Genomic DNA, 19,211 nt, shown 5'->3' with positions numbered 1-19,211 from the left:
CTGGGTCTCTTTTCTCTTGAAAAAAGGCTGAAGCGTGATCTAATAGAGGTCTTTAAAATTATGAGAGGTTTTAATAGAGTGGATACAGAGACACATGTAGGCCAGACCAGGTAAGGATGGCAGGTTTCTTTCCCTAAAGGACATTAGTGAACCAATTGGGTTTTTATGACAAGTTGGTAGTTTCACCGTCACCATTACTGATACTAGCTTTTTAATTCCTGATTTATTTAATTAACTGAATTTAAATTCCCCCAGCTACCGTGGGATTTGAACTCTCATCTCCGGACCATTAGTCCAGGATTACTAGTCCAGTAACATAACCACTATGCTACCTTACCCTCTTGTGTGTATTTCAGATGCACTTGATAAATTAGGGAGGGATTTAGTCTTGGGCCAGATAGTATATACAGTCTGAGCTGCTGGAAGAGCCTAGAGAAGAAATTTGTGGGGCATTGGCTATCGTCACTGAAGAATCACCAAGCACTCCTGCGATTCTTTAGGGCTGCAAGGAGGAAAAAGTAGTACCCCTAATTAAAAAGGGTGATAGAACTGACCCAGGGAATAACTGCCTTGTAGCCTAATATCAATAATTGGTAAAATAATAGATAGATCCACCCTAAGATTTGCAAAAGGATTTAGATGGGTTATGAAACTGGGCAGTTGCATTGTACATGAAAACTACTACTGATAAGAACAACAACGCCCCAAGTTTGAAAGGTTGAGCTATGAGGACAGACTAGAGAAGTTTAAGCTTTGTGCTCTAGAAAAATGTTGGTTAAGGAGGGACTACAAATAAATATATAAAATATTAGATGATCTAGATATGATAAATCCAGGGTCTTATTCAAAGCGCATCAGGAAAGCAAGAGCAGAGCACATAAATGGAAATTAGTGAAAAGTAGATTTCTAAAAAGTACTTCATTGGCTGTAAAGCGCTTTGGGGCGTCTGGTGGCCGTGAAAGGTGCTATATAAATGAAGTCTTTCTTTCAAAATAGATTAAGTTGGAATAGCCTACCAAACAAGATAATGGAGGCCAAACACTCCAAATATAATTAGATACCTTGATAGGAGAGTGAATGTACAAGAGACAGTAGTTTCCAACCCTGATTTTTCTTACGTCTGATGTGCTTTGTCTACTGGATATGATCCCATACGGTACCACATTCGGAACATCAGGTGGCGCTACCTGGCACTTCCTTGTAACATATTTCACTATCTTTGTGGCCCTATATATCTAACGCCCTTCGGTACTTTTGTTATCATAAATCTGCAGGCTTCAGAACTCAAAGAAAAATGGACGGCAATGTTGCGACTTAAAAAAAGAACGCTACATACGAAAAGTCTAAATTTGATTCACGGGAATATTTCGATTGCATAAATGTCTACTTATGGTTATTTTTTGTTTAAGCCCCACTCCCTCCCCTCTCTTTAAACCAACACGATCTGCAAAAGCTCACTTTGCTGGATTGTGAAATGCTGCTTTATGACGTTTGGCTGCTAGCTGATGCTCTCACTTGATCTAAGAACAACAATATTCAGTAGTGCGGGCAGCGTCTGTGGAGAGGGAAACAGAGTTAACGTTTCAGGTCAATGATCTTTCATCAGAATTGAGCGACAGTCTTAATAACAGTGGAGTGACAATGACGCGCGTCCCTAACGCAGAATTCACTGGCATGTAGCAAATAGATTGAACATTTGTGTTTTCTTAATCCGACCAAGTATCTGTTAAAGTAATCAAGTAAGCCGAGAACTAGGGAAGTTTTGTATCTAAGTGAAAGGACATGGATTGCGGGAGTCTTGTTTGTTCAGTTCATGCCTGAAGCTTTTGTCTGCACCTCCATAGCAACCCAGATCGGCACAAAGCAGCAACTCACACGTCCAGCACCACACTACCTGCTCTCTCGGTTGTCTGCCTATCCCTTTTCCTGAAAATTGCTCAGCAGGTAATTACTCACCGTGCGTCTTAGCTGAGCCAACTGCACCGACCGATATCCCAAAAGGCTCCGAGAGGCAGCATCTAGAAGCTGAAATCGTCTCTCGCTGACTCGGAAATTTTTCCGCTGGGGAATTTCCAGCCAGGGCCCAAGTCATCTCATCTCGATCGGAAGGTCGCCTTGTGCCTGAATTTGTTCTGAAACCCGGGACTGTGCCAATGGAGCAGGGAAACACATCACCGGCCAAATTGACGACTGGTATGTGGGCACAGATTTGTGGGTTTTGATCTCTGAATACCGCGGTCTGCACAGCAGTCTATTTCATGTATATTTCAATATGAGCTGAAGAGTTTGATTGAATGAATGTCGAAGAACCAAAGTTTATACAACACAAGCCTGTATTTGTAACTCTGAAACGGAGAAATGTAATCTTTTATTTTAATGGTCTTAGTCGGTGCGTCAAGCAAAATGTAGTCTTGTAGTATTTGAAGTGATTGATGCGCGACATACGTTTCACAAACTCTAGGGATAATGTGTAAGGGGAGGGGTACAGTTCAGGAATGAAATTGATTTGATTTCTGAGTAAAGGCATTTTATTAGGCACTCCTAGTATTTGTTACTAACTTGTATTACCTGAAGATGTTTATCAATGTAATTTAATTGACTAGAGAGGTTATGTGGACATCATAATACAAACCTTACCTTGGAATTCTTTGTTTTCCAGAACCTCCTAAAATAGCAGCGGATGACTTTGTAAGTACATGTGTTGAGTGAGGGTGAAATGACGTGTGTTGAGTGAGGTTGAAATGACATGTGTTGAGTGAGGTTGAAATGACATGTATTGAGTGAGGGTGAAATGACGTGTTGAGTGAGGGTGAAATGACGTGCTGAGTGAGGGTGAAATGACGTGCTGAGTGAGGGTGAAATGACGTGTTGAGTGAGGGTGAAATGACGCGTTGAGTGAGGGTGAAATGACGTGTGTTGAGTGAGGGTGGAATGACGTGTTGAGTGAGGGTGAAATGACGTGTGTTGAGTGAGGGTGAAATGACGTGTGTTGAGTGAGGGTGAAATGACGTGTTGAGTGAGGGTGAAATGACGTGTATTGAGTGAGGGTGAAATGACGTGTTGAGTGAGAGTGAAATGACGTGTTTAGTGAGGGTGAAATGACGTGTGTTGAGTGAGGGTGAAACGATGTGTGTTGAGTGAGGGTGGAATGACGTGTTGAGTGAGGGTGAAATGACGTGTGTTGAGTGAGGGTGAAATGACATGTTTAGTGAGGGTGAAATGACATGTGTTGAGTGAGGGTGAAATGACGTGTTGTGAGGGTGAAATGACGTGTATTGAGTGAGGGTGAAATGACGTGTATTGAGTGAGGGTGAAATGACGTGTTGAGTGAGGGTGAAATGACGTGTATTGAGTGAGGGTGAAATGACGTGTTGAGTGAGGGTGAAATGACATGTTTAGTGAGGGTGAAATGACGTGTGTTGAGTGAGGGTGAAACGATGTGTGTTGAGTGAGGGTGGAATGACGTGTTGAGTGAGGGTGAAATGACGTGTGTTGAGTGAGGGTGAAATGACATGTTTAGTGAGGGTGAAATGACATGTGTTTAGTGAGGGTGAAATGATGTGTGTTGAGTGAGGGTGAAATGATGTGTGTTGAGTGAGGGTGGAATGACGTGTTGAGTGAGGGTGAAATGACATGTTTAGTGAGGGTGAAATGACATGTGTTTAGTGAGGGTGAAATGATGTGTGTTGAGTGAGGGTGAAATGACGTGTTGTGAGGGTGAAATGACGTGTATTGAGTGAGGGTGAAATGACGTGTATTGAGTGAGGGTGAAATGACGTGTATTGAGTGAGAGTGAAATGACGTGTTGAGTGAGGGTGAAATGACATGTTGAGTGAGGGTGAAATGACGTGTTGAGTGAGGGTGAAATGACGTGTTGAGTGAGGGTGAAATGACGTGTTGAGTGAGGGTGAAATGAATTGTTGAGTGAGGGTGAAATGACGTGTTGGGTGAGGGTGAAATGACATGTTGAGTGATGTGTTCCCTGTTTATTTGTCATTCGAGAGTCCGCTTACAGGCACTGCAACGAGCTTCTTTGTGTTTGTCTCTGGATGGTGACCTAGAGAGTGGCCCCGGAAAGAATGGTTTCTGTCCGCTGCTGCTAATATAGTGGAAGCGTTTCATTGTAAAGTTCACATTCTTTTCCTATTATTTAGGTTTATAGTTTCATGCTGGTTAGTGGAAAATTAAAATTGACTAAGTATCAACATGCTTGTTACGACGAAGAGGGAAAAATACATTATTCATTGCTAATTTAAATCTGTTTTGAAGCTGCTTGTTTATAATTAAAGAGCGTTAAAGAAATACAAAATGTAAAGCAGCATATTTTGGCTTTGCAGGTGCATTTCGCTAATGGCTGTTCATTCGATTAACCATTCTTGCACCATTTTTAACAGTTAAGGGAACAGAATTTGAGTTGCGCATATGGACAGAGTGAATTTCAGTGATTCATCATTTTGATCTAGTTGTAAAGCAATAGCATAAAAATAGCTTTAAAAAAAGTGCGAATTCCAATTATTATATTTACTCCTACGTATTTGACAGACCACATGACGTGGATCCGAACGCGAAAACGGAAAGGACACAGTACATAGGAACAGAAGTAGTACATAGTTATATGTTGGTGAATTCTAGAGTGACCTCTAATATATCTCAGCATTGCAAATCAGGAATCAGTCTGGCAAGCCTAGTCTTATTGGGAGTTTCTAGTTAATGATGATACAAAGTTTGTAAATATAGACAAACTGTAAAAACAAAATGTGACACTGTGACAGACATGAGAGAGCTTATTCCTTACCCTGAACCCATGGAATCAGATGTATTACCCTATAGTTATTATGGTGACAGCTAGATTAAGTGACGATAAGGACTCTCGTATTTTTACTTGAAACAAAAGTATAAATCCGAGCTAGACATTTATCAATATTCAACAACTTGTATTTATATAGCGCCTTTATTGTAGAAAAGCGTTCCAAATGTTTTACAGAGAAGTAATGGAAAAAATATAGCCCAGCCAAAGAAAGGTATTTCTGGTATCATCCTTGTAATATCCCCATCAGGAAAGGATGGACAGGCTGAACAGGCTTGAAAAGAGAAGGGTGACCTAATAGAGGTCTTTAAAATTATGAAAGGTTTTGATAGAGTGGGTACAGAGAGAATGTTTCCACTTGTGGGAAAGAGCATAACTAGAGGCCATCAATATAAGATAGTCACCAAGAAATCCAATAGAGAATTCAGAAGGAACTTCCTTACCCAAAGAGTGGTGAGAATGTGGAACTCGCTACCACTGGGAGTGGTTGAAGCGAATAGTATAGATGCATTTAAGGGGAAGCTAGACAAGTATATGAGGGAGAAGGGAATAGAGGGCTATGAGGAAAGATGGGAAGAGGCTCGAGTGGAGCATAAACGTCGGCATGGACTGGTTGGGCCGAATGGCCTGTTTCTGTGCTCTATATCCTATGTAATCCTATGTAATATTAGGAGAGGTGACCAAAAGCTATTACAGAGGTAGGTTTTAATAAGGGTTTTAAAGGAGGAGAGGGAGATAGAGAGGTGGAGGGTTTTATGGAAGTAATTCCAGAGGGGAGGGAGCGTTCAGCCACCAATGGTGGGACCAAGGGAAGGTGTAAGCACAGTTTCTGGATAGGGTCCTTCAATAGCTGTTAGACTCTAATTTACATATTTAAGGTGCCTAATGCCTATTGTGGACGCCTAAAAAAAGGCCCCCACAAACTTAGCTGTGGGACCAACACCTGTGCAGATTGGGCGCATTGCGTCCCACTGTTAAATTGTTACAAAATGGACACAACGCATACCAATTTCTACCCCATTATGTCTTATCAGCATTCAGTATAATCCAATCTTGTCTTCACCCAATTTTCATACACACACGTGCTTCCGGCAAGTGTCACCGGATAGCAGCTGGAAGCAGGAACCCTAGCTGATGTTCTTTTCCTTAGGCCAGGAAGACGGAGACCACCTGTAGTGATAATGCTACTGAAGTATCAGGAATAACTTTATTGCTGTCGTATCATTGCAATATTAATATAGACTTTTTGGAACAGGTGAACTTTGCGCTTATCAAGAGTAGTCATTTCCATTTCAAATACAACTAGCTGGAAGGTAAATCTCCCGGCACTCTGCCACCACAATGTACCTTAGCCCCAACCTCAAGAGCAGCATTTCCATCTACCGCACTACCTAATCTTGTGAGCTCTCTGAGAAAGATTGCTAATTAATACCAAGTTAGGGGAAGGCATCTAAGGCAGGCCTGCACTCACAGGGAACCACGTCTAGACTGTCTAAACTCCTTTTGCACAGGGCTTACAGCCAAAGGAAAGGGGAAACTTCCATTTTTATCAATCTGGGCTGGATTGAATCTATGTCTCAAAAATGAAAGGCTATTTCTAACCCACTGCACCACTTTGACTCTCGCTACAACATAGACTTAAAACATTCTAAATGAAATCCTCTCTCTGCCTGTATTCTCTATTTCCCTATTTGTTCATTTAATATTTACTATTTTAACTTTTATATTGTATTTACAATTACTATTTATTTTATCATTTACTTTACATTATTTCTTTGTTTTCCCCAAACTTACCCATTTTTACGTGCCCCAAACATCCTGCCATCCATTCTATAATTGGGTCTCACATAAATAATCTTTAGCCCTTGATTAGCTGAAAACCAGTTCCAAAGACCAGTTTTCCAGCCAATTAAGATACGAACCATGGCAAAGACTAAAGTGCCTAGAAACAAAAAGTGCACAATTAGATCATTTACCAGTAGCCCAGGGGAGTGGGCATTCTGAAACGAATGACCCAAGGGTCAAAAAGCGTAAGTAGAAAGATTATTAATAAGTGGACAAAATAAGGGTGTATATATACAATAGTATGTAATTGTGGGGAAATCCTTGCAAGCAGATTTAGCAGCACCTTCTGTTCCTGAAGCCACTGGAGTAGATTTTCATCTTCACCAGCTGGGTGGTAATAGAAACATAGAAGATAGGAGCAGGAGTAGGCCATTCGGCCCCCCGAGCCCGCTCCACCATTTAATGAGATCATGGCTGATCATCCAAATTCAGTATCCTGTCCCTGCTTTCTCCCCATACCCCTTTAGCCTCAAGAAATATATCCAACTCCTTCTTGAATATATTTAAATGAATTGGCCTCAACTGCCCTGTGTGGCAGAGAATTCCACAGGTTCACCACTCTCTGGGTGAAGAAATTCCTAATCTCAGTCCTAAATGGCTTACCCCTTATCCTTAGACTGTGACCACTGGTTCTGGACTCCCCCACCATCGGGAACATCCTTCCTGCATCTAGTCTGTCTAGTCCTGTTAGAATTTTATAAGTTTCAATGAGATCCCCTCTCATTCTTCTAAACTCCAGTGAGTATAAGCCCAATCGACACAATCTCTCCTCATACATCATTCCTGCCATCCCAGGTATCAGCCTGGTGAATCTTCGCTGCACTCTCTCCATGGCAAGAACATCCTTCCTCAGATAAGGTGACCAAAACTGCACACAATACTCAAGATGTGGTCTCACCAAGCCCCTGTACAACTGCAGCAAGACATCCTTGCTCCTGTACTCAAATCCTCTCACTATGAAGGCCAACACACCATTTGCCTTCTTAACTGCCTGCTGTACCTGCATGCTTACCTTCAGCGACTGGTGCACAAGGACACCCAGGTCTCGTTGCACTTCCCCTTCGCCCAATCTATTGCCGTTCAGATAATAATCTGTCTTCCTGTTTTTGCCACCGAAGTGGATAACCTCGCATTTATCCACATTGGGCAGATGCATGGCAAATGCTGTATAATCACCCAACCTGTCCAAATCATACTGGAGTTTCACGACATCCTCCTCATAGCACACACGCCCACCCAGCTTTGTGTCATCTGCAAACTTGGAGATATTACATCTAGTTCCCTCGTCTAGATCATTTATATATTGTGAATAGCTGGGGTCCTAGTAACGATCCCTGCGGTACCCCACTAGTCACTGCCTGCCACTCGGAAAAAGACCTGTTTATTCCAACTCTTTGATTCCTGTCTGCCAACCAGTTTTCTATCCAAGACAGTACCTTAACCCCAATCCCATGTGCTTTAACTTTACACGCTAATCTCATATGCGGGACCTTATCAAAAGCCTTCTGAAAGTCCAAATACACCACATCCACTGGTTCTCCCTTATCTATTCTACTAGTTACATCCTCAAAAAATTCCAGTAGATTAGTCAAGTATGATTTACCTTTTGTAAATCTATGTTGACTTTGTCCGATCCTGTCACTGTTTTCCAAGTGCTCTGCTATTACATCTTTTATAATGGACTCGAGCTTTTTCCCCACTACCGATGTCAGGCTTATATAATTCCCCATTTTCTCTGTACCACCCTTTTTAAATAGTGGGGTTACATTAGCTATCCTCCAATCCATGGGAACTGTTCCAGAGTCTATACAGCGAGAGCGGCCCAGACACTCCGGTGGCAGCAGTGAGAGTAGGATGGCAGGATGAATTGCAATCAATGGCATGAAAATCAGGTACTATAAAGGGTGGGTGAGCTGCCCTGCCCTGCTAGATTACACACCTACCAGTGAAGACAAAAATCTACCCCGAGTTGTTATGATGTGGAATACACTGCCTGAAAGAGTGGAGGAAGCAGATTCAATTGTAACTTTCAAAAGGGATTTGGATATACACTTGAAAAGGAAATATTTGCAGGGCTATGGGGAAAGAGCAGGGGATTGGGACTAATTGGATAGTTTTTTCAAAGAGCTGGCACAGGCACAATGGACTGAATGGCCTTATAGAATCATAGAATTGGGAGAGCTGTCCCACAGACTAGTCAAGCAACAGCCTGACAGTCATACTCACAGATTCATACCTTTCAGCCAATGTCCCAGACTCCTCCATCATCATCCCTGTGTATGTCCTGTCCCACCAGCAGGACAGACCCACCAGAGGTGGCGGCACAGTAGTATACAGTCGAGAGGGAGTGGCCCTGGGAGTCCTCAACATTGACTCCAGACACCATGAAGTCTCTTGGCTTCAGGTCAAGCATGGACAAGGAAATCTCCTGCTGATTACCACCTACCGCCCTCCCTCAGCTGTTGAACACCACTTGGAAGAAGCACTGAGAGTAGCAAGGGCACAGAATGTACTCTGGGTGGGGGACTTCAATGTCCATCACCAAGAGTGGCTCGGTAGCACCACTACTGACCGAGCTGGCCGAGTCCCGAAGAACATAGCTGCCAGATTGGGCCTGTGGCAGGTGGTGAGAGAACCAACATGAGGGAAAAACATATTTGACCTCATCCTCACCAATCTACCTGTCGCAGATGCATCTGTCCATAACAGCATTGGGAGCAGTGACCACTGCACAGTCCTTGTGGAAATGAAGTTCCATCTTCACACTGAGGACACACTCCATCTGTAAAGGAAATAGCCATATTCCAAGAAATACACCATCCTAGGAACAGAATTCTGACTTTATTAAAACATGAAAACTGGGTTTAAAAATCTAAAAGCCTCAACGACACAAGCTGTAAACAGAATATAGGCTTTTGATATAAGATCAGTTGTTAACACAAAGCTGTAAGCACCATACAAGCTTTTGAAATGGGAATTGGTTGTAAATACTGAAACAATGGCCCTATTGAAGCAAAGGGTTGGAGTTTCCAAGAAGTCTGCAGTTTGGAAAAAACACAATGGCCCAGAAATTCGGGTCGGAGGCTTCCTGCGGGTGCAAGCCTCCGACCTGCACTTACTTAGCGCGCCAGCCGTTGTGCTGTGGGCCCGCGTGGGATTCCGATCCTGGGCCTCCTCCAACTGCTGGCGCGCAGTGCTTGCATATCCCTGGGGCGCAGTTAGTTTGATGTGTCCCCTGGGATCATGTGGGCCATGGAGAGCCAATGGTAGCAGGGAATGCTTCATTCATAAAATTGACAGGAAGAGCTGTCAAAACTATAAATACTATAAGCCCCAAAACATCACTAAAACTTCAAATAATTTTTTTTTTTAAATCACATTTTAAAAATAACTACAAATTACATAAAATAACTATTTTAAACAATAATTTAAATTTTTGAAAAAATTAATTACACTTTCTAACGGGGCTAAAAATAAATTTACCTTTCTTTAAAGTATTTAAAAATAATAAACCTGTGGAAATTTTTTTTAAATTTTAATTAATTCACCACTTACCTTGTTAAAAGCAGGCCTTGCGCCTGCTTTTTACATGTGTAACTCCTGGAGACTTAGCCTCCCGGAGAAACCTGCAAAAAAAACGTAAGTTCCATGCGCACGCGCTGCCTCTCCGGTGTACGCGTTCGACCACTGAATCCCTTCCTTTAAGGGAACAGAAGTTCCGGTTTCCCGCGCATGCGCAGTGCATGCACGAAACCGGCACTTCTGTTGGGCCTATGGGTGAGTACCCCATGCGTACTCACCCGTGGAGACCCACATTTCTGGGCCAATAGCTATACCCAGTTTAAGGTGTCATAAAACTAACACTTCGAACAGAAACTCAGAACATTAAAGAACCATATGCCTTCATAAATATCACATCAAATGAAAGACAGGAGACATAATTCTTAATACAACCAATTGAAGTAGCTAAGAAATGCATAGAACACCCTAGTTGAAGTGTTTTTAATTTACATGTTGTAAAAGATACCAACAGAAGACTTTGTAGATATGATATCAATAGATGCACCAAGCAATCACATTGTGTTTGTGTTGAACTTGGAATAACTAGGAGACGCGACGTCTGCTTACAACCAGCTAAGGTGATTTAAGAAATGAATAGAAGGCCTTCGTAAGAATGGCATCAAATAAATACATCTGTTATAACCGTTTTTTATGATAAGCTTTGAACACCTACATAGCAGACAGAATTCTGCAAGCTAACAGCTGAATTGACAGTAAGAATAAGAAAGAAATCAACAGGGAAATGACTAGAGATAATTAGCTTACATCAGCTGAAAACTTCAAAGGATATACCACTGCAAAAAGAGTATAAAAAATAGAACTTTCAGATAGGAAGCCAGAAGTCACTAAAAGGGGCAAGCGATTCTCACTCTTCAGAGGCAGGCTTTGTAAGTTTTTAACTCTGAGTCTCTGGGCTCAAAAGGTACTTTTATTTGATTTTGGTGGATATCCTGGATTAGAAATAAGACTTAGAAATGTAAAAATGTAACAAAGTTAAGATTTGAGAATAAGAATTGTAAGCTATTTGTATTTTGAACTGTTAATGTTGCGACTGAAATCACCAGCTGTTAACTACATGTCGGTACTTTAATAAATATATATATTTTTAGAATTGTCTCACAGAGTACTTCTGTATCAAACTCGCGAACTCAATCACTGTACAACCTTTGGTGAGGAGTTACAGAATTCTGGGGGAGTATTCTGGACTCTCATAATATCCGGAAGGTTACAGTCTAGTTAAACTTATTAAAAGTGCTATCTGGAGGACAGTAACATCTTCAAGTCATTCCTTTCCTTTAGGGAGAGATAGTCTGGACCTTTAGACCCAATTAAGCATCTTATAGGATTCGGCTGTTTCTAACTTTAGTTGAAGGTGAATGTCTGGGGAATATGCCAGAAAAGGGCTAGGGCTAGTAATTATCCATTCACATCGTGTTATGTGGCACTACCACCATGCTAAATGGCATAGATTCAGAACAGATCTAGCAGCTCAAAACTGGGCATCCATGAAGTGCTGTGGACCATCAGCAGCAGCAGAATTTTTTTTGTCTTATAATACTCCTGTGAAGTGCCTTGGGACATTTTACTATGTTAAAGGCACTATATAAATACAAGTTGATGTTGTTGTTGCATTATATTCCATCACAATCTGTAACCTCATGGCCCAGCATATCCCTCACTCTATCATTACCACCAAGCCAGGGGACCAAGCCTGGTTCAATAAGGAGTGCAGAAGAGCATGCCAGGAGCAGCAGTAGGGGTACCTGCAACACAGGACTACATGCATGCTAAACAGCGGAAGCAGCATGTTAGACAGAGCGAGGTGATCCCACAATCAACGGATCAGATCAAAGCTCTGCAGTCCTGCCACATTCAGTCGTGAATGGTGGTAGACAATGAAATAACTAACGGGAGGAGGAGGCTCAATGAATATCCCCATCCTCAATGATGGTGGAGCCCAGCACGTGAGTGCAAAAGACAAGGCTGAAGCGTTTGCAAACATCTTCAGCCAGAAGTGCTGAATAGATGATCAATATCGATCTCCTCTTGAGGTCCCCACCATCATAGAAGCCAGTCTTCAGCCAATTCACTTCACTCCATGTGATATCAAGAAACAGCTGAGCGCACTGAATACAGCAAAGGCTATGGGCCCCGACAACATCCCGGCTGTCGTCCTGAAGACTTGTGCTCCAGAACTAGCCGTGCCTCTAGCCAAGCTGTTCCAGTACAGCTACAACCCTGGCATCTATCCGACAATGTGGAAAACTGCCCAGGTATGTCCTGTCCACAAAAAGCAGGACAAATCCAATCTGTCCAATTACTGTCCCATCAGTCTACTCTCAATCATCAGCAAAGTTGTGGAAGGTGTCATCGACAGTGCTATCAAGCGACACTTACCAATAAGCTGCTCACTGATGCTCAGTTTGGGTTCCGCCAGGAGCACTCGGCTCCAGCCCTCATTACAGCCTTGGTCCAAACATGGACAAAAGAGCTGAATTCCAGATGGGGAGACGAAAGTGACTGCCCTTGACATCAGGGCAGCATTTGACCGAGTGTGGCATCAAGGAGCCCTAGTAAAACTGAAGTCAATGGGAATCGGGGCCGGGGGGGACACTCTACTGGCTGGAGTCATACCTAGCACAAAGGAAGATGGTTATGGCTGTTGGAGGTCAATCATTACAGTCCCAGGACATCGCTGCAGGAGTTCCTCAGGGCAGTGTCCTAGGCCCAACCATCTTCAGCTGCTTTATCAATGACCTTCCCTCCATCATAAGGTCAGAAGTGGGGATGTTCGCTGATGACTGACTGCACAGTGTTCAATGCTATTCGCAACTCCTCAGATAATGAAGCAGTCCATGCCCGCATGCAGCAAGACCTGAATGACACTCAGACTTGGGCTGATAAGTGGCAAGTAACATTCGCGCCACACAAGTGCCAGGCAATGACTATCTCCAACAAGCACGAGTCTAACCATCGCCCCTTGACATTCAATGACATTACCATTGCCAAATCCCCCACCATCAACACCCTGGGGGTCACCATTGACCAGAAACTTAACTGGACCAGCCACATAAATACTGTGGCAACAAGAGCAGGTCAGAGGCTGGGTATTGTGCGGCGAGTGTCTCACCTCCTGACTTCCCCAAAGCCTTTCCACCATCTACAAGGCACAAGTCAGGAGGAGGATGGAACTCCCTCCCTAACTGCACTGTGGGAGAACCTTCACCACATGGACTGCAGTGGTTCAAGAAGGTGGCTCACCACCACCTCAAGGGCAATTAGGGATGGGTATTGAATGCTGGCCTTGCCAGCAATGCTCACATCCCATGAATTAATTAAAAAAATCATAGAATATTACAACACAGAAGGAGGCCATTCGGCCCATTGTGTTTGCGCCGGTTCTTTTCGAAGAGCAATCCAGTTAGTCCCACTCCTCCGCTCTTTCCTCATATCCCTGTAATTTTTTCTCCTGCAAGTATTTATCTAATTCCCTTTTTGAAGGCTGCTATTGCATCTGTATCCACCACCCTATCGGGCAGAGCATTTCATATCCTAACCACTCGTTGAGTAAAAAAGATGTCCTCATATCGCCTCTGGTTCTCTTGCCAATCACCTTAAATCTGTCCCCTCTCGTTATCGACCCTTCAGCCATTGGAAACAGTTTCTCTTTATTCACTCTATCTAAACCCTTCATGATTTTGAACACCTCTCCTCTTAGCCTTCTCTGCTCCAAGGAGAATAACCCCAGCTTCTCCAGTCCATCCACATAACTGTAATCCTTCATCCCTGGAACCATTCTAGTAAATCTCTTCTGTAGCCTCTCCAAAGACTTCACATCCTTCCTAAAGTGTAGTGCCCAGAATTGGGCACAATACTCCAGCTGGAGCCGAACTAGTGTTTTATATAGGTTCAGCATAACTTCCTAGCTTTTGTACTCTGCATCTACTTCTAAAGCCCAGGATCCTATATGCTTTATTAACTTTATAAGCCTTCTTCTGTGTTGTATGATTCTCTGATCCTATGATCATCTAAGTCTACAGGAGACATTTTATTATCAATAAAAGGTTGCCAGAAAGGCATTAGAAATATTTAAAGTTTAGAAGAATGTTGCCCTGATTTCTGCTGCTGGTGCGATGGACAGTCTTAACTTTGTGGCATTTTTATTGCGAATCAGTATTAATCAATGATGCATCAGAGAATGTTCTTCTGAGGTTAGGGATAATTGCTAAATCTGGCACAGCTTTTAACACGTGCTATATCGAAGGGTGCTTGATATTAATGCTAATCTTCTCTGTATTCCATTTTTAGTAGGTGTGCTGCCTGGATTCAGAAAGTGGGAAACAGTTCAATTTCCCGGCGCTGATAGCCCACAGCGTGATGCGCAAAAAAAATTACCTCCCTCTAAGGAATATTACTTTTTAAAAGGAGCATTCAGCCTTTCATAGCTGTCCATTCTTTTTTAAATTGGGAAACCTATATGAAGAGCCATGGTCCATAGTACAAGACACTACCATATTTGAAAAGAGTAGGAAAAATGATGAAGTGAATCACACGCCGGCTTTCTTTTACTAATTCTTATTTTTTCCACTTCTAGGACGACTGCTTGGTAACAGACGATCTATTGGTGGATTATTTCAATGTATTTCTCAGTCTACTGGTAAGTGGTTTCGTGATTAAATACAGTGAAACCTGTATAAACGAACACTCCCAAAAAACAGACCCCTGCGAAAACACGGACACCTATTCAGAGACGCAAATAACTTGCGTGGTAAAATATGCAAGAGGCACTTTGAAACCACAGGCACTCGCAAATTACAAACTACGGACAGCCTTCAAAGCACCAAGCTCTTTTACAACTTAAAACGCGGGACACGCAAGTCAACGTGAGGTGGCAACGGGTTTTGTAGAATGGGGAGCTCTTTACCCAGCTATGGGTCCAGAATGCTTGCACGGCTCTTTCCCAGGGATAGAGCGGTTTCTCTGCCGCTACGGATGCTAGGTAAAGAACTCCCCATTCGGCAAAAGCCGTTTCTTTCACAAAACCCGCGGCTGCCTCATGCTGACCTACCTCACCAGGCTCCCGAATCAAAGAAAGCACATGCGAACAGCGAGAGGGGCCGTCCTTCCCTGCCCCAGCGTCCCTACATTCTTTCAGCCCCTGACCCTACCATCGTCTTCTTTCTCTTGGCTTCTGATGGTGGATCCGCTTCCTTGAGGAATTTTGGCTTCGGGAAGTGAAGGTGGATGGCTGTCCCGGATCTATCTGTCTCTGCTGCTCTATAGAGCGATGGACAGGCCAGTTGTCAGTCAGTCTTCCTGCAGGCTCACTGCTCAACCAGAAAACTGCAGTTTCACTCCTACCCATAATGTGACCTGTTGTGTTTTCCCGCCCAAATGTTATCGATCCATTCTAAGACTTGCCTTTGGAAGCTTCAATATACCGGCACAACCAGTCATCACACTTCCCCTTTTTTCTGTCCTGTGACTGCCCTAATGTTGGTAAGTAGAACTGAGAAACGCAATTCGTTACTGAAGTTACATTCTGCTCCAAGTCAGAGCAGTTTGAGATGAAACAGGAATTTAGACTGCAAAACTGTTAAGTGAACTGAGCTGAATGCTGGTGTGTGGGAAGGTGATTCTTAGCATCTTAACAATATATACAATGACCATTTTGGAAAATAAGGACTCCTGCAAAAAAAGGACAGCTGATGCCTGTCCCTAAGGTGTCTGTAATTTCACTGTAGTAGTAATAGTATAATTCTCTCTAATTTGTGCTGATTGTCATAGATGTCATCATCATCATGAGGTATAAAGGATTCCTTTACTCCAAATAAGAATGTTACGTAAGCAGATCAACCCCCTTTGAATACATTGTAGTTGCAGAATGTGGTTATTTGGATCCTATTACTTTTGTCTTGCAATAATACGTGCCGTTTTTGCAGGTTTGCTGTAGTTTTTACAAAATTATACTTTTCTGTGCAGGATCTTCGGGTACATTTACACAGCAAGTTTCCGATGTAAAGTCATTTTCACTTCATACTGAAGAATACATTTGCAGTGTAAGACCAGAGGCAGGGCTCAACCTGAACAAAGTGCAATAAGAATCCCTTGGAGGGGTGCTTTCATACAGCTTTGGTTTGGCACCACATAGGGAGTAAATCCAGTGCAGTATCAAACCTGGTTTGCAAAGTGGACAATTTGCAAGCCTACCTGAACTTAATGGAGAGAGCAGAGATTCTCCGCTACCCGTTCCATAAACATTTAAAGTTCTAACTTTTGGGAGATGTATTTAGATGTACACAGAGCTCTCTCCTAAACAGGGCCGTCAACTTTCCAGCTGAACTGAAGTCAAGCAATATAAATAGGGTTCTGCCTCACTGGAACCCGAACTTAGTTCAAGAATAAATCAGGAAATAAACATATCAAATACATCCTTAACTTAACCTTACTCCATTGATTATAAAGCAATAAAAGGACAGGTATTCGCATTAGCAATGTTTGAAAATGAAGCCATGACGGAAAGCTATATGTGAGAAATGATCCTCCTGGGGGCCTCTACTAGCCTCAACACAGTGAAATTGGAAATTGCAGAACATGGGACTCTAGCCTGGTGATATACCTCGTTTTATTTATACTACTAACTTGCATTTATATAGCGCTTTTCACGACCTCAGGACGTCCCAAAACACTTTACAGCCAATGAAGTACTTTTTGAAGTGTAATCACTGTTATAGTGTAGGAAACGTGGCAGCCAATCTGCGCACAGCAAGGTCCCACAAACAGAACTGGGAGATAAAAATACATCCCTCGGAATTAATCAAAGCTGTTTCATTTTGATTTACTTCTTGTAGTGACACAGCAGAAACAAAAGGAACTTGCGAATGTAAATAACTTCAACAAGCAAAAGCCCGACCAAACAAGATTTGACTTAATCTGACTGAGTTGTGCATTTCATTTGGTCCAGATTTTAAAGCTAAGACAACATAAATCTTAATTTAACGCAACAACCACTGCCCCCTTTTCCAACATTCCAGTGCCGAGGCTAAGCTACAGATTCATATAAAAAGAAAACATGTAGAAATACTTGTGAATTAAAACTGGATAGGTTCTAGGATTTGTTACAGTTGGCTCAATGCTAGTTAGTCATTTTAGTATGAGATTAAGTACAGGACTGATTTCTGATATTAAAGGAAATCCACTTCATCTGCAGCAATAATATCTGTCTCTCTTATCTTATGGTGCAGTGGCCCTCCAGCAAAAGCACTGTGATTGATGTAGGGAAATGTCCATAATAGATCTTGCTGAGCCATTATAGTATAGATTTTTTAAATACATTATTATTTACATAAATGCAACACTTGATCCTCAATCCACCAATCGGTATTCAGAAAATACTATCACATGTAAAAGCTGCTGGGTTTTCCAAGTGATCAGTGAAGGAATTGATTGACTTTTCGAATACTAAAATCCAAGAGAAAAATACAAAATAAGACACATATCTGATATCCTTTTCTCCCAAACTTGCTGATTCTCCACTTGAATCATCACTAAAAGCATGTTTTTTTCTGTGTCCGTACATAAGCGGACAGGTCTAAAACTTTAAATGTGCTTTCTGTGAACCTTTTTGGGCATTCGTATGGTTACAAAACTTGAAGGACTGAATATAGAAATTTCAAAGTGCCTTACTCCACAAAAAAACTAATTTGTTGGAATAAACTGTGTACTTCACGATCCTCCACTGTGTATTACTGTATGTTGGGATAAATATAAAGTTTTAAAAAAAGTACACTTTTATTTTATGCCTCCCTTTTAAAAAAAAAAATAATAGGCACGTTTTCCTCATGGGAATTCTAACGTATGAGCGATGTTTTGAAACTTCAGTATCAGGTGAAGAGATCACGCCGCCTGGGAATTTTACCCTCTGGCATTCAAACGGATATTGGGGTAGATTTAAACTGCCGGCCAGCTGCCTGATCCATCCGCCGGGAATCCAGAGTCATTTCAAGACCTGGGCCTCATGAACATGCTGCCGGAGAGCTGCACACCCCAAATGGGTGTCCTGCTGCAGCTCACTGGCTTTGGGCTGGTGCAATATTGGACGGCTCGGACCCTTCAGCAACTGGCAGAAATGGTAGATCTGGAGGGACTGATTGCGGACGGGAGGGGGAGAGGAGTCCGGGGTGGCAGCGGCCCACATTTTTTGGGAGGAACACTCTTGCTCCTCCTGGCTCTACAAAAATAATTTTAGACTTGCCTCTTTCTCTTGACCGCCAGGTTTTACGGAGCAGAGTATCCATGCATCATGATCCACCCAGTGGGCCACAAAAGGTGCAAAATAAGCTACTTTAATAAGTTCCGAGGAAACAATTGTAATTTTGGCAAAATAAATAATTCAGTTGGTTAGCGCCTCCACTTAACGCCTGGCAGGGGCGCTAACGGGGTGCTGATGCAGTAGCGCCGGGGCGAGGCGAATCCAGCGACGCACGCCAAATCCAGCTCCCCGTAGCACCGCCGCTGACCGTTACTGCCGGGGACTTCAATGCCAGGCAGTGCGTGACGTCAGTGAGCGTGCACTGGGCGCCCAATCTGCCAAATTCATTTTCGCCCCCTACCTTAGCACCTCGCCCCAACAGCGACAGGGAGAGGAGGCGTCAAGCAGGTGGATGCCGGCTCCAGGGCCGCTACTTAAAGGGATCTTTAGTATTGAGTCGCAACTCTCAGGTTAGTGCTGTTTCACTGCTTGCTTGTCAGTTTGAGACTATGCAACAGTTTAATTCAGTCATTTGAAGGTTTTTTAGTTTCAGGTGTGTTGTGGCTACTAAAAATTAGTAACATTTATTCTGACAACATATCAAAGTGCTAGACTTGGTTACATTAATGGGGGCTGTACTGGCAGTTGACCTCGCCCTCCAGGATCTACAGCGGAGGGAGTGAGAAAGACTGGAACATGTGGCCAGAGAGAGGAGGAGGGCCACCAGGGCTCTCAACAGGAGGCCTT

The 19,211-nt window shown here is 42.8% G+C and overlaps 1 protein-coding gene and 1 long non-coding RNA gene across 2 annotated transcripts in view; one reads left to right on the top strand and one right to left on the bottom strand.

Annotated features, from left to right (window-relative positions):
- Positions 1-1,975, bottom strand: part of LOC147115155 (uncharacterized) — an 82,248-nt gene extending 80,273 nt beyond the window's left edge. Inside the window, exon 1 of the long non-coding RNA XR_015079065.1 lies at positions 1,957-1,975. This is a non-coding gene — a long non-coding RNA (uncharacterized LOC147115155). The remainder of the gene's footprint in view (positions 1-1,956) is intronic.
- The window catches only part of LOC147115154 (regulator of G protein signaling 22-like), a 33,903-nt gene continuing 16,262 nt past the window's right edge, over positions 1,571-19,211 (top strand). The window contains exons 1-3 of the mRNA XM_085993450.1: positions 1,571-2,193; positions 2,660-2,688; positions 14,808-14,870. Of these exons, the coding sequence (XP_085849576.1) occupies positions 2,154-2,193; positions 2,660-2,688; positions 14,808-14,870 (132 nt within the window). The 5' untranslated portion in view covers positions 1,571-2,153. The remainder of the gene's footprint in view (positions 2,194-2,659; positions 2,689-14,807; positions 14,871-19,211) is intronic.

This window comes from Somniosus microcephalus, chromosome 7, assembly GCF_052327205.1.
Source record: "Somniosus microcephalus isolate GS21.2 chromosome 7, FLI_Smic_1.0, whole genome shotgun sequence".
NCBI classification, from domain to species: domain Eukaryota; kingdom Metazoa; phylum Chordata; class Chondrichthyes; order Squaliformes; family Somniosidae; genus Somniosus; species Somniosus microcephalus.
Note: the sequence above shows the minus strand (reverse complement) of the source record. Positions and strands in the feature narration are given on the sequence as shown.